General features: G+C 36.1%; 1 protein-coding gene across 1 annotated transcript in view; it reads left to right on the forward strand.

Moving 5' to 3' along the window:
* The window catches only part of LOC136839003 (unextended protein-like), a 14,057-nt gene extending 5,097 nt beyond the window's left edge, over positions 1–8,960 (forward strand). The window contains exons 4-15 of the mRNA XM_067104681.1: positions 247–553; positions 668–768; positions 1,515–1,586; positions 2,360–2,531; positions 4,233–4,424; positions 4,573–4,719; positions 5,530–5,619; positions 6,130–6,251; positions 7,023–7,161; positions 7,847–7,956; positions 8,083–8,217; positions 8,747–8,960. Of these exons, the coding sequence (XP_066960782.1) occupies positions 247–553; positions 668–768; positions 1,515–1,586; positions 2,360–2,531; positions 4,233–4,424; positions 4,573–4,719; positions 5,530–5,619; positions 6,130–6,251; positions 7,023–7,161; positions 7,847–7,956; positions 8,083–8,217; positions 8,747–8,764 (1,605 nt within the window). The 3' untranslated portion in view covers positions 8,765–8,960. The remainder of the gene's footprint in view (positions 1–246; positions 554–667; positions 769–1,514; positions 1,587–2,359; positions 2,532–4,232; positions 4,425–4,572; positions 4,720–5,529; positions 5,620–6,129; positions 6,252–7,022; positions 7,162–7,846; positions 7,957–8,082; positions 8,218–8,746) is intronic.
* The last annotated feature ends 7,183 nt before the right edge of the window (positions 8,961–16,143 follow it).

A 16,143-nucleotide genomic window follows, 5' to 3' on the forward strand; every position in this document is an offset into this window, starting at 1 on the left:
TTAAGTTCCTGTCCATCCTTGTATATGCATGGGATAATCCGAGTACAGCTTCACTTGTTCCTCAGTTTTCACCATCCACATTACTGAGTGCCTCCTTTGCATTGATGGTTTTCTTTTCATCATCTCTTGTACGATTTGCTTGATTCTATTATTTTTTGTTATTAAGCAGTATCTAAGAATATTTTCTTAAGGACTTCTGATGCATTCTCAGATAACTTGATGGCTTTTTCGTACCGGACATTTCAGGCCGTGTTTATTTCGATCTTGCTTGCCTTGGCTGGCCTCTTCTCCGGCCTCAACATTGGCCTGATGGCCCTCGATAAAACCGAGCTGCGACTTGTCGCGACCACGGGTACGCCCGAAGAAAAGGAGTACGTCCGAGCTCTCGAACCCATCCGCTCCCACGGGAACTTTTTGCTTTGCACTGTGCTGCTGGGCAACGTGTTGGTCAACGCCTCCCTCACCGTTCTGATGGATGACCTAACCACAGGTCTAGTCGCCATCATCCTCTCCACGGTGGGCATCGTCGTCTTCGGCGAAATTGTGCCACAAGGTGAGAACACATTGGGGCTGAGACGCAACAGTAATAATACATCATGGGTTACATCACGCTTAAGCTGGTGAATATTTCCTGCTTCATTCAATTTCTTTTGCTTTGTCTTTTCAGCTATCTGTACTCGGTATGGTCTCGCAGCAGGAGCACGAACAGTATGGTTGGTCAAACTATTCATGATCATCACTGGGCCTGTCTCTTATCCGGTCTCTAAGGTAACCCTTCTCCTTTTTTGGAATGATTATGAGAGAGAGAGAGAGAGAGAGAGAGAGAGAGAGAGAGAGAGAGAGAGGGGGGGGGAGAGAAGGAGATAGAGAACAGTGTCAAGGGATGCTTAGTATTCTAAGTAAGGATTGATAAAATCGACTCGGAGGACAGGGACGTATTGTGAAATCTTGACTTGGAGGTTCTGGAAACAAAATCTGATCTTTCATGGGAAAAATAAGACAAAAATGACTGAGGGTACACTTGTCTTTGTAGCAGTGAATTTTCAAAATGAAACCCGTTTTATTGTTTATGAGAAACTGGTCATTAATAATTATAGCTTAGGTCTCACAAACTGTTTTTGCTTTGAGTGTGGGGATATTTAAGTATTCAAATGTTCCTTACTGAAGTATTCTATAAACTTAGTTTTAGGCATCATTTTATTCGTAAAAGGCGTCTTGACGATGTGAGCATTGCGTGAGCTTTGCATGTTTGCACGTAAAGCTAAAGAATGTTGTTGCAATATTTTTGTAAATGGGAAAAGGCAAACTGTTTTTTACAATATTGCTATGTAATTCTGCCCTCCTTTCGACATCAGTAATTTCTATGATAGGATTATCTATAAAAACCACGATGTTCCGAAAAATAAATATCAAGATCTGGCCTTAAAGTCGCACACGGGTCCGAAGGAAAATGTTAAGATTCGTTACATCAGCGTCAACAGTCCTTTCCATAAATCTTTTTACTACCACTTCAGATCCTGGACTACATCTTGGGCGAGGAATTAGGTGTCTCCTACGACAGAGAGCGACTGAAGGAACTTCTCAAGGTCAGTGCTACCAATTTCATCCTAAAAATGCTCTCTAAACGAAATTTTTTTTTATGTTAGATGATGTCGTCTTCGTGGGCCAAGAGGTGGTGGAAGCTGGACGAGTCCTGTTATTAACAGTCAATAATCGGTTGCTTGAATTGTCAATAAATCCTTTACTCACTTATCTTGTAATTAATCAGAGCTGAGGTTGTTGGTAAAGTATTTGGTCGTTAGTCGACTGTGGGAGTCATAGTCAAAGATAAAGAAGGGTAACGGGGCTAGCAACCTCATCCGTGTGAAGCCTCTCCTTCTAAGGGGGCAAAGGAGCATAGTTGTTAAAGCTTCTAGTGTAGTCAGCGATGATCGTTTGTTAAAAGGGCCGTTCTGTGCAATGCTGGTCAGTTCCTCGTTGGACGAGTTGGTACAGTTCTCGGCTAGCACTCTTCTAGGCCCGAGTTCGAGTCTCCGGCCGGCCAATGAAGAATTAGAGGAATTTATTTCTGGTGATAGAAATTCATTTCTCGGTATAATGTGGTTCGGATTCCACAATAAACTGTAGGTCCCGTTGCTAGGTAACCAATTGGTTCTTAGCCACGTAAAATAAGTCTAATCCTTCGGGCCAGCCCTAGGAGAGCTGTTAATCAGCTCAGTGGTCTGGTTAAACTAAGGTATACTTAACTTTTATGCAATGCTGGATTATTGCAAGGGTTAATGATAATGTTTGCGGTTGCTTATTTCATTTATCCTTCGGTTGCATTTTATCATTATACTGAAAATACTCTTTATTGCAGGTGACTCATCAGCACACTGACATAAGGCCTGAGGAACACAATATCATCTGCGCCGCTCTCGACCTCAACAAGAGGACCGTGCTACAAGTCATGAGAAATATAGACGATGTTTACATGTTGAGCATCGACGTTAATCTCAGTTTTGATACCATTAATGAAATAACTCGGAAAGGTAAAGGGAACGGATCGTTTTTGAACTGACGTATACTATATCATTGCTATGAAAATACGCAAACATAAGGAACAAGCCTGAAAAGACACCCATTTGTAAAGCGAGCTAATCTTAGAATAGAATTTCTGTACAGTATACGAAATTTGAAGAAAGAGAAATTAGAGACATGATGACAAAATACAAAAGCATTTTAAGACCCGACCCATATCGCTAATAGACTGGACGTGAACAGATGGCAAAGCATTTCGAGGGAAAGTTTTTTAATTCTGTTCCATTTTAAATTTCTTACAAAACAACAAACTTCCACTGAAACTGATATGCATTAATTTTAGACTCAGTTCATACTTCCTTCAGTCAGGTGCGTTTGTTTTCAGTATTACACCAATTTATCTGCGTGGGTTTTTACAAAAATTTGACGATAGGGAAGTTTAGTGAATGGCATCAAATAATCATGTTGTGGAAGAGACTGGAAAGTAAATTATTTCAGATGTTCAAGGTTTAAGAAACCGAAGGTCTGCTAAAAATTTCCGTAGATTTTGGTAGACATATTTGTCCTTAGATGTTTGCAAATTGGAGGTGCTATGCACACTGCACGCTTTTTGCTGGTCAGCTACTGAATTCACCTGCCGCTCTGTTAATTAATTTCTTGTCTGTTTCTGTTTCATGATCATACTTTATATCTATATATATTATATATATATATATATATATATATATATATATATATATATATATATATATATATATATATATATATATATACATATATATGTGTATATATATATATCAAAAGAAGTATGAATCATGAAATCAGAAACAAACAGGAAATTAATTAACATAGCGGCAGGTGAATTCAGTAGCTGACCTGCAAAAAGCGTGCAGGTGCATACCACATCCAATTTGCAAACATTTAAGGGCAAATGTGGCTGCCAAAATCTACGGTAATTGTGAGTAGACCTTCGGTTTCTTAAACCCTGAATATCTGAAATTATTTACTTTCCAGTCTCTCCACAACATGATCATATATATATATATGTGTGTGTGTGTGCATATACAGTGTGTATATATATATACATATATATATATATATATATATATATATATATATATATATATATATACATATATATACATATATGTATATATATGTATACATATACTGTACAGTATGTGTGTATATATACATATGTATGCATGTATGTATGTTTATTCCGCAGTCAGTGCCGCATTTCATTTATAATTCTTAAGTTAATATAAGTTACAGAACCTTTTCATTTACCAAAGGAGAAAGTGAATTGCTTAATCTATTTTGCTTTTAGCACAGTGACATTCAATTATAAGAATTAAGAGTATAAGAAGCCGGTCTCAGAGGCTTATTCAGACTAGACCTTTGTCCCTGGGAAAATGCTCAGGGAATCCGAAAAACGGTGTCCAGGGAACCAAATAGTCAAGAAATGCACCAACCTAAGACGCAATACTAATTACCAAAAGTTTTCGAAAACGATGATAAATTGGACCGGCTGATTACAAAAGACCTCAGACTGATGCCATCTACTAGAAAGCATCTTGAATGTTGATAAATATAATCATGAATGATTTTAGGGAACAAACTGCTACTATATAGTGCATTATACAAATGTTGTCCTCACCCTTATTTGCTGGTTAAATCTAATACGAACAACGTCGTCTTTAACAAAACAGGCTACTCCAGAATTCCTGTATACGAAGGCAATCGAAAAAACATAGTGTCTTTGCTACTGACGAGGGACCTAGCCTGTATCCATCCGGATGAAAACACGCTGCTGAGAACCATCTGCCATGTCCGCCAACATCCCCTGAACTTTGTTTCGGCTGATACGACCCTTGATGTCATGTTCCGCAACTTCAAGAAGGGTAAATCAATGGAGTCTTTTTCAATTGTGTATGTGGCTCTCTGAAACATATCCGAACATTTAATTTCCGAGATTTTTTAGGAGAAAACTTAATCTACAATAAAAATCTTTTGATTTAAGTCACAGCTTTAATGAGCAAACAATTCCAGGCTCCAAAGGCCACATGGCCTTTGTCTTGTCGGACAAAACGAGGCCAGACGGTTCTTCATACGCAGATGTGGTGGGAATACTCACGCTTAACGATGTCATCAAGGAAGTCCTTCACGGACAAATTGTGCATGAACCGCTGATGACAGGTAAGGACTGCATAGTGTGTTTGTATTCGGAATATATTTGAGAATAGTTTCCAATGTCTCACCGTGGATACGTCATAAAATGTTCCAGTTCCATTATTTCAGTCAAATAATGATCTTGTTCACACGTATAAGGAGAGTAGAAGAGTGGCTGAGGAATTGTTTGGAAGGATAACAGCAATAGGGTAAAAAAAAAAAAAAAAAGAGTTATAAAACAAAGGTCTGAATGTGTAGAAAACAAGTTGGAATAGCAGAGTTGTCCTAGTGACTTGGCGTGTATTGATAATTTTCACAAATAAGACTTGTAGAAAACAAATTGATTATTTAGGAGCAAGGAAAGAACGCTACAAAGAAAGTCAGTCAGAACAATAAAAGTATGAGGAAACACGACAGCAAGGAAAAATAAATTTGTATCGCTTAAAGTTAAAGGCTACAATGTCGGTGAACGACTTATTTAAGAATAAAAGGAAAGGTACAGACAGAACCAGTGTTTTCTTGAAGTATTTTCTCTCTTGGTTGAGCAATTTGAAGGTGAACGACAATCCGGATGTCCTTGAAGCCAAGCAGAACTATGAGTCTATACTTGCTAAAAATACGAGTGTATGAACGTGCATCTTTATGAGTGTGTTAGCATTATCATCAACATTCGGTTCCTCAGGTTGACCTTCATTTGCGTGTTATTAATAATTTGCAATTTTCTTTTATAGTCAACCATTGCTGCCAATCCTAAGGCCCACTGGACAGGAAAGCTGTTCCATCAGTACCTGATGATAATATTTTCTTTTGTTTCTTCCACTCTAATCTATATCTCAGATCACTACGACTACACCGAATTCTCCAAGGAGAGCGATACTAGCATCCATCCACAACTGCAAGTAGCTGCTCTACAGTATTTACATGCATGTAAGCACCAGTAGGACTTTCTTTGTACACTGTGCTGTTAATCGTCCGTGCTTCCGCGATGACTGGATCCATGCTCTGCTTTGCAACACCACTTATATTTTCCACATATACCCACAAACATACACACTCCTTGTGTGTGTGTGTATATATATATATAATTATATATATATAATATAATATATAAAATCCATATAAGTAAATAAAGATAAAAACCCAATAGACCAGAAACACTGAAGTGCTGCGAGGCCTTTCGACGCCAGGTCCTGCTAAGTAAAGGACCTGGTGTCGAAAGGCCTCTCAGCACTCCAGTGTTTCCGTTTCCTTCGTGGATTTTATCTTTATTTATATATTCATCACGTTCCATATTTTCGTGATTCAGTTATACATATATAATTGTAAATAGATTATTATTATTATTATTATTATTATTATTATTATTATTATTATTATTATTATTATTATTATTATTATTATTATTATTATTATTATTCGTTTTCTTTTGCATATTAGCTGTGGAGCCATTCAAGGATGGTCGACTGTCCGAAGACATTATCAAAAGCCTCATCGGAGACGAAGCCCTCCACTGTGTGGAAGAGGCCAACGACGAGACTCCTGTTTACCTTTACAAGCAGGTACTTTTCTTCTTCTTTGTCTTTTAATGTATTACCATATATCAACTGCTTGAATCCATTAATACTGGGAGAAATGCTGAAAGGGTCGTCATTATGATTAAATTGCCACACTCAAAAGAAAGTATACTTTTGATCCCATGACCTGCAAAGGTCGATCTATATTTTATTTCTTTAGTCAGTGGATATATATAGTACTTATCCCAGTAAGGGGTAGGGCACCTCACGCGGTGCATTGTTGGCATTACCTAAAGATTTTACAGCGTCCCTTCGGCCCCTAGCTGCAACCCCTTTCATTCCTATTACTGTACTTCCGCTCATACGATATTTCTTCCTTCTTACTTTCCACCTTCTCCTAACAATTTTTTCATAGTGCAACTGCGAGACTTTCGCTACTGTTACACCTTTAAGACCTTTTTACTCCCAATTTCCTTTTCAGCGCTGAATGACCTCATAGGTCCCAGCGCTTGGCCTTGCCTAAATTTGATATTCCTTCCTTTATACAGTAAAGACTAAATCGAGAATGCTATAAAGTTGGAACATCTAGTACTTCCGGGTTTCAGTTAGTATTGCAGCCGAAAACAATTTCAGATGTGTGTCTCCAATCTACAGTCATGACCCACGGTGACACATTGCTTTGACACGTCAGTTATAACATTAAAAACTCACCTTACTGGTTTGCCGAATAACTCTCCAAAAATACTTTAAAAAACACAGTTAACCCTGTCGGGACTTCAATAATATTAAATGAAACCCTTAACACCCTCCTACCAGGGAAAACCGGCCGATTACTTGGTACTGATTTTGGAAGGGCGCGTCGAGGTCAACATAGGTAAAGAGAACCTCACCTTCTGGAGCGGTCCTTTCACCTGCTTCGGGAGCGATGCCCTCTCTCAGATGCTGGCTGATGAAGGTATGTTTCTATTCGCACAAATGTCAGAGATGCCTTTACTGTATGGTTTCTTTATTATTATTATTATTATTATTATTATTATTATTATTATTATTATTATTATTATTATTATAATACATTGTGATGGTTTCAAAATTATTCTTCATTCTTTTTTACGCACATACAATAGATCCTCTTTGGATATAGTCAAGGTTTCTCTAATCTGTTCTCAAGTTTGAAGAACAGTACGGCTACTTCATTAGTTTGCTGAAAGAGGACTGACCTATTTGATTGGGGTTGTGCTCTCTGTCACATTAATGGATGAGATTGCAAGATCTGTTTTTTGCTCTCGTGTACAAAGTGCAGTCAGGTGAACATGGTAGGGAGATTAAATTTATATCAGAACTATTTTTCATGGACCTACGTAAACCATATTCATTATTACAGTTTAATGTAAACTTTGACAAAAACAAGCTTAAGACTTATCTTCTGCTAAACGCAACAAATATTTAAGGAATTTTAGCAAACGAACCTAAGTCTATTCTTACAATGAACTGTCGCATTCTTCGTTATTTTGCCTGAATGCTTTTGTAAATCTGTAGAAATCTTGACCTAATAACCTCCTTCTCTCGCTCTCTCTATCTCTCAGAAAGCCCCTAGAGCAAATCCAGAATATTACTGACACTAAAACACTATTCTTCTTCAGGGGAACCGTCGTCATCGCCTATAAACAAGCCTAACAAAAAAACTAAAGACCAGACTTCAGAGCCGAATCTGTCGTTTATTCCGGATTATTCGGTGAAGCTGAAGAGTAAGGTTAGTCTAGTGGCTTCTTTTTGTTTATAAAATGAATGATTGTTGTGTCATTTCAACTTTACCTTGTCTTAAATTATCTTATAAACATGGAGTTTTGTTTTCATTTTTACTCTCTCTCTCTTACAGGTATCGTACTTGAAAATCTATTGCCGTCAGTACATGGCTGCTCGCAGAGTTTTCCTCGAAGAACAGTCCCAGCAGGAGACAGAACCTGACTCTCTTCCTCCTGAGAGAGCAGATGCGAGCGAGTGTCAAGTACAGGTACTGTACGATCATCAACCGTAAATCCGAATATTCCTCAATGTACAGTACTTGACAGATACGTTTTTCGTCCATTCATAGTTATATAGGCAATTATTTTCGATGCATTACTTCAGTGGTATGTCACTAAACTTGAGAAAGAATGTGTAGCCATTTTCCTCATTGCCGTTTATACAGTTTGTTGTCTTCTTCTTCCTCTTCTTCTTCTTCTGATGATGATGATGATGATGATCACCATCATCATCAAAAGGAACTTTTTCATTGACAGATTATAAAAAATGGTCGTTGAATTCATTACCTTGCAAATAGTTATTTAGCATTTATATGTATTTATTTCTTTCTTTTTTAATTACAACAAATTCTTCTCTGTCCTTCAAATAGTCATTGATTGCTTTCTTAGTTGCATCCCACTAACATCCAAAATGTAAAAACATGGAAACATGAAAAGACTGTCTAATCTTTCCTGTTTTAAATAAGTATTAAAACCACATTTCAGTATAAGCGATCATCGAGTTTCCCATTTTGACAGATAACAGAGGCTGAATGAGCGCCTCACCGGCATGAGTCTTCAGATTGGTTTCATTTAGAGGAGCAATACTACAGGAGGAGATACAATGCTACTTACCCAACGACAACTGGAAGACGGTGAATGCACACTGTAAATTTAATAGAAAGCAAATGTAAAATGTTACTGCTAAGGATGTAAAATTATTCACGCTACAAAAAATAAAAACTTCAGAACACATTTCCTTTACTGAACCTTTGCTGGCTTATAATTTATGCCGTAAATTTAATCACGAGGGCTAGTTAAGTATAAACGAAGCATCGACTGACCTCAATGAAAATTTTAATAAAAAGCCGGAGTTCCGTAAGAATAGAACATGCACGCTTAAATCAATACTTAGTTAAATAAATAAAAAGAAAAATGAACAAACACGGCAACAAACCAACAAAACTCCGTCATGAAGCAGATCTCTAGTCTTCAGTGTAAGAGAACAAAAGATGAACTGCAACTGCAAAAACTTCGTTGGCAACTTTACTCAAGAATGCGATCAGGTGCGTTTTTCTTCATTTATTTTTTGTTCCTTATTCATGATTCTGGGAGAAGAGCATTTGGGGTAATAACACGACAAAGATTTTAAAGAAATTGACAAGTAAGTTTCATCCGAATGTTTCATTCCCTTGTTTGTGTACAGATATACATTACATCCCTGTCTTTCCCTGGAATACAAACACGTTTATATGAATCAACGTATACTCAAACATCCATGCACTGGAAATCTCTCTCTCTCTCTCTCTCTCTCTCTCTCTCTCTCTCTCTCTTAGCAAAGCAATGTTGATGAAATGTTTTCATCATTCTGATTCTATTACTGATAAACATTCCTTCCTCATTTACCTTCAAGGAAGTGTTTAAAAACTACTCCGTGGGTGAAAACAAGCAAACACTGGGCATCCTTGTTTCAGGTCAGTGGCATTTGTTGACATAGCGAATACCAGCAATGCTTTCGCGGTACATGACCTGATGCCTGTGCTAAACAGTTCACTCTTCCACGACAGATAAGACAACATCGGAGACACAGAGAGAATTTGTATAGAGTTCATTTTTTAAAGAGTTTTCACTCTTTCTTATTCTTTGAGAAGCATCTTCCGTCAACTGACATTCTATATACGTCAGCGAAGAAACTTAATTCTCACGAGGTAATCCATTGAGTGCTTGAAGTAGGAAAAAGTGATGTCTAATTCAGGAGGTAAGAATTCTTTTGCCATTTTACTTTTATTTATTTATTTATTTATTTATCTATTTATTTTTTGTATTAAGTAATGTATCTGTTCATTAAGTGAGTATCTGGTTTTTATGATTGACTTTCGTGTTTTAAAGATATAGCAAAATCAGTATAAGTAAATAGTTCTTACTTTGCTTACATTTGGTAAACACGAGAGTTGATGTCTTGTTCCACCAAGAAAGTTTGATATATTTGTTCTTCACAGACGTTATAAATTATATAGCAGCTAGAAATGACCCAGCAAACACAAAGTATTGGTCATACATTGGTCCAGTGCTGGATTTCCTGACTTTTGGACATTGGCACAATACTCCCTAAAATGGTCAGAAGCATTGGTCCAATTTATATCCGTTTCCCGTTTGCACACTGGGCCACTAATGGCACTGTATCGAAACAATTTTGGGCCGATACATACGAGCCATAATCATCCAAATGCATGTACTGAAATGGTACTGGAACGATTATGTACCACTTTACTGCATTGGGCACTTACTGGCTAGAGTACCAGTATCCAATTTAGGTTTCATTATGGATTGCCATAATCTGTTTTAAATTGTTATCAGCCGTTTTTCTAATACAGGATTGCCGATCAATTTTATGCATTGGGTAAATAATGCAATAATGAATATACTGTTTAATGCATGACAGTTGGCACATTCAATGATAAAATCACAATTATGTTTTATGCATTAAATACCTATGGGGTAACTCAGGTAAAGAATAAGAAAAATGATAGCCTTTGGCAGTTTTTTCAGTGGTCTTCGACACAAAGGAACTTTAGAAAATTTTTGCTTTCACGGTATTAAATAGTTACATAACATTATTATATAGATGCAAGCATAAAACATTATTGCAATCTTTGCTGCTACAGGCTGCGTACCAAAGATATAATACATTTCTTTCATATAACTTTTGCTGGCAAAAATTTTATCCTCTAGTATTTTGATCAAAAAATTTAGAAGAATATTGCAGTTTGTGCAAAGGACAAAATTTTTTGCCAGCCATATGAAAGAAATGTATTATACCCATCACCTGTAGACGAACTGTTTATGCATGAAACTATATTTTAATGTTTTAACTATTTAATGGTGAAAGCTACAAATATAAAACATTTCCATATAGTTACACTAACAAATGCCAAAGGCTTCTGTTTTTTTATTCTTTAGTTTACATGTATTTAATGCATAAAACATAATTGATTTTATCATTGAATATACCAAAACTGTCATGCATTAGAATTTTCAAACTTTAGGTATCATTCATTATTGCATTATTTACCAATGATAAAATAATCCCCTCATTCTTTTTCATATACTTTTGCTGGCAAAAATTTTATCCTTGTGCATTTGTATACTGCAATATTCTTCTAAATTCATTTTGATCAAAATACTAGAGGGTGATGTTGACAAGTATTAAAGAAGTTATTGTACAAAATTATTTTTAAATACATAATTTAAACACTTTTATGCAAACAAATATCAATCAATAGGAAAAATCAACCCAGTTAAGAGTTGTCCTTATTCTCCCAGGGGAACTGGACTGATGCTAATACTGTGCCGTGATAAGTATTGTGACTGCTATGCAGACAAACAACATTTTTAATAAAAGCATTAACACCTATAAAAAAAAAATAGGTTTCCTTTGTTCTGGTGTTTAAATCAAAACAGTAACAATTCAATTTTTATTCAGAAGGCAGAAAAGTGTTTAACAAAACAACTAACCAATGGAGTAAAAAACAAATTAGCTTCCCTACAGTTGCAGTAACTATCTGATTTTCCGATTTGCTTTGTTCATTAGTGTTCCTTCAAGACCAACAACATATATACCTGTACATATACTTATTTTGCTAGCCCCACCACTCAACATATTAATTACATTCAATTGTTGCTCAAGAAACGCCCCCTGCATTCTCCATATCTCACTACATACTACATAAACTCTCCTAAATTGTGAAATATCTAATTTCTATGCAAAATATTTTACAAAACTTGGGGATCTGTAAGCATTTGTGATATCAACCATCAGGTAATAAACACCATTAATTACAGCATGCACTGTATAACTTAAAAGAATCCTTTTTGGCAAGCATAATAGAATTTAACTTAAAGATCTCCTTTGACAAGCATAAAGTAACTAAACCTATCTTTGGTAATTAAATGACAGAGCATTTTAATTCTGCAGTAAAACTATTACATTAAAAAAAAAAGTATAGCAGGAACACAAGTTGACATTCATTGAGTAAAGTACTATTGTACTTGTTTAAATGTATGCAGCGTCTTGCATGAAGCCACAACAAACATAGACAGAAAAGAATGATACTTCTCTATATCAAACCATTCAATTAAATTAAGCAAGTGTATGCCGCCAAACAAATATTTAATAAATAAATCAAAAGTTTGACAAGTTGTTACAGCTCTACTAAGATCAATTTGAGTTGTAAAACAAATGACATGAATAATCATTTCCTCGAGTGCAGTAATCAGAAGCACTGTACATTTGCTCCTTCAGGATCACCACCAGAATTAAGGATAGTAAACAAATACTCATGAAAGATCACACCACACCACATCCACAAAATTGTAACATAATTACTTACCTTATACTGTGTTACGTATAAACACCACTTGGCACCCAGCAAAACTCAACAAAAACAGTCTACTGCTCCAAAGTCCAAAGTCCGTTTTCCTAAAGTCGGCAAAATTATTGAGGACAAACAAGGATTTTAGAAAGGTTCTGTGAAACTCTCAAGGGGTGACATCACGTAGGAACTAACAAAGACATCTGTTGTGAAAGAAGGAACAATCAAAACTGAACAGGAATTACAAATGATTCAAAAATTGATTTTTTAAGGTAAATTTCTAAATGTTTTTATAGAAATGACATGATGTTCTTAATATACGTTCCCAGTATCCACTACTTATGGGGAAATATAGTGAAACTTGTGTCGTAATGAAACACGAAAACTAAACCTACATTAACCATCAATATTTTCTCCTAAGGTTCATTAACTAATATCTTAAGAGATGTACCTTTAAAATACAGCATTATTTTTCAACAATTTTTACTTGCACATTAGCAACATCCTGCCAAAAATGAGAATACAAAAGGAATACAATGAATGCTTTTAATATGCTCACCAAAATTTTAACTGTTCATCTATAATTTGATTGATGTTAACAAATTTGAGCTATAGCACTCACTTTTCAAACACTACATCACCAACGAATCTCATAAACCAGCACTGAGTAGCAACTAACACTTTCTTTGGGGAGTAAAGATGATCCAATACAGTTTCCTGAAACAAAAGAAGAAAAATCTTAATTTGTTGTGCTCTTCAGGTGTCCATTAAATTTATGGCTAAAAGTTGATAAACTAATACTGCAGTGATGTTCTAGATATTGTAAAAGCATTATTGTTGGTGACCACAATGCACCACTCTTCTTTAAATACAAAATTTTACTCAGCAGAGACTTTAACTTAATTCAAAAGATGTCGAGTTCCACAGTAATTATCACAAGAAAATTTCTTAAATTGTTCAGATTGTTACAAAATCTACCACTATACTGGTATTTTTAACGGGTGCTGTACCGCAACCTTACAAGCTTTAACTATTCCATTAATTTATGGACTTTACCATACGGAGAATCTGACCAAAAAAGCTTGTCTGAGAAACTGTCCAATAAAGTAGTTCCTATTTCACAGATCATAACAGACCCCCCTAATTAAGACAAGTGGTTATTAAGACCCCTTAACAAAATTAGCATTTCTAAACCACTTTCACATGGATAAACTCGCTCATATCAAGAAAACAGTAAAGTTCTGCCAATAATCAGTTAGTATTGCAGTACTTTTTCATGATCTACTCAATTCTATAGGTGTCATTAAACATCTAAAGAGACTTATCGGCCTATGTTTCCCTCCCTATATTACGAGCTATCCTCTCGGTAGCTAATTTTCCAGTCCTCTGCATGGAATTATTGAAATAAATCAACGATACTGGGAAAATTCGTCGTGTAATACTGTCTCATCTCGCATTCTCTGAAGGTTTTCAATGTTTTCATCCTGCTAAACAACCTTAGCATCCCCGTCACCAATCACAACATCCTGCTTATTCTGTTAATTAGAAGTTTATTTTATAATCAATCTTCATTCACTTCAATTTCCTGAGGCCATTCGAGAAACCTCAATTTCTATGATACCCTAAGTTACAGTCACATCCTCTACTATTATTATTTCCCCCCTCCCCCTATTGGATTGCCAGTAGGGAAATAAAGTTCACATTCTAATTGCCAAAATTATCAGTGACTATTGCACTTTAAATTACCTATCCAGGGTACGACATACCCAGTTTCAGCGAAAGAAGGAACTCTAGTGTAGGTTGGTTTGTGCTGCACGCATGTGCATTTGTCAAGTGCTTTTGTTCGCTTTCGCCGCTCTTACATTAATTAACGAATTGGCTCTTGACATCAATTAGCGAATTGGCAATTGTTACTAACAATTAAATTAAAGGTTAAACTAAGGTATACTTAACTTTGAAGGATTTTGGGGCACTTCACCAAGAGAAATGACACTTGTATAAACAACTGGGTGACGATATTCTGTATTTGGTGCATAATATGAAAAGAAGACTCGACATAATATACGACCATTACATACGAAGGGACTAGAGTAGGCTTTTAAAAGTTACACTATAAGCTACTCTTCTTCAATAGCATGGAGGAAATTTCATCTTAAACGATATAACAAAGGGAACAAATGTAAGATGTCTAAAATAACGTAAAAATCAGTTTTCGAAATATAATAAAATACCTTCGTGTGACATTAACAAGAAGCTAAAAATTAGCTTGTATGTCATCTTCCTTCAGTAATGTATATGGCCGTTAAGTACGACAGTGCCACCTCCAATTTCCCGATGCCTCCCAAGAAACCTCACTTCTATTATACTGTACATTACATTCACACCCTGCCCTTCTCTTTTATCCCACTGGATTGGCAATATAGAACTAACGTTCGCATTCTAATAGCAATAATGCCTTACCACCAACAATCGCGCTATAAGTAGTTTTCCATAAACGACAAGCTCCTCAGTTTCAGCAAAAAGAAAAATTACAGTGGTTTGCGTTATAGGCCGGAGCGCTTGTCATGCTCATACAATCGGTACTGCCTCCCTTACATTGACTAAGAAACTCAAGGATTCTTGGGCACTTTTCCTAGAAAAATGACACTTGCATACACAATTGAACGACTATATTCTGGCGAGAAGTTTTAAATTTGGTATAATATGAAAATAAGATTACTCTATTTTAGGGCCACCTTGAACGACGGAAGTTAATTAGGCTGCTAAAATTCTACCCTTCCTCATTAATTATCACGGTGGAAACTTCCGTTCGAAAGATCTAAAACGATGTAAAGGGAAACTCATAAGATAACGAAACGTAAAAACCACGGTTTTTCTAAGTATGGTAAATACCCTTCACGCGATAGAAACAAAAAACTTAGTTTACACATTTTCACTCACTAATGTACTACAAGGACCTGGAATAACGAACACAGCAGAGCTACTTCAATTTCATGGTACCATTCAAGAAACCTCATTGTAAGATACCGTCCTGACCTCTCCTTATCTTTACCCCCATCGGATTGGCAATAAAAGCCATCATTTCTAATCACTAATCAGTGCTTTAAATTAATTAGTTTTCCACGTGCGACATTACCAAGAAGCTTTCGTGAGAATAGGATGTGTCTGTGAAATGCTCTGTGAAAGTGCCTGACTTGAGCGATGTTCAAAGTGAATACGAAGAGGAGGAAGGGAAAAGAGAAAACAAATACCGTAGAAATTAAATCAAGTAGAGGAAAGATCACACTATCAAACGAACATTATCTCATAATTATCGAAGCAGCACGTAAAGATGGAACAATAAAGAAAATACTGGAGGATGAGGAGTCAATCCAAATCGAGAGAGTGTCAGCAACTTACGGACATTGCTCTGATGAAGTTGATGATGAAGGAACTTGCTGCTGTGAAATGTGTGATACATGGTTCCATTACACGTGGCCAGGTACTGAGGACAGATACACACCCATACTTCGGTGTGACAACTTATTATACATCTGTAACAATTGAAGAGGCCTGAACAAAGAA

The sequence above is a fragment of the Macrobrachium rosenbergii genome, chromosome 5 (genome assembly GCF_040412425.1).
Source record: "Macrobrachium rosenbergii isolate ZJJX-2024 chromosome 5, ASM4041242v1, whole genome shotgun sequence".
In the NCBI taxonomy this organism is placed as follows: domain Eukaryota; kingdom Metazoa; phylum Arthropoda; class Malacostraca; order Decapoda; family Palaemonidae; genus Macrobrachium; species Macrobrachium rosenbergii.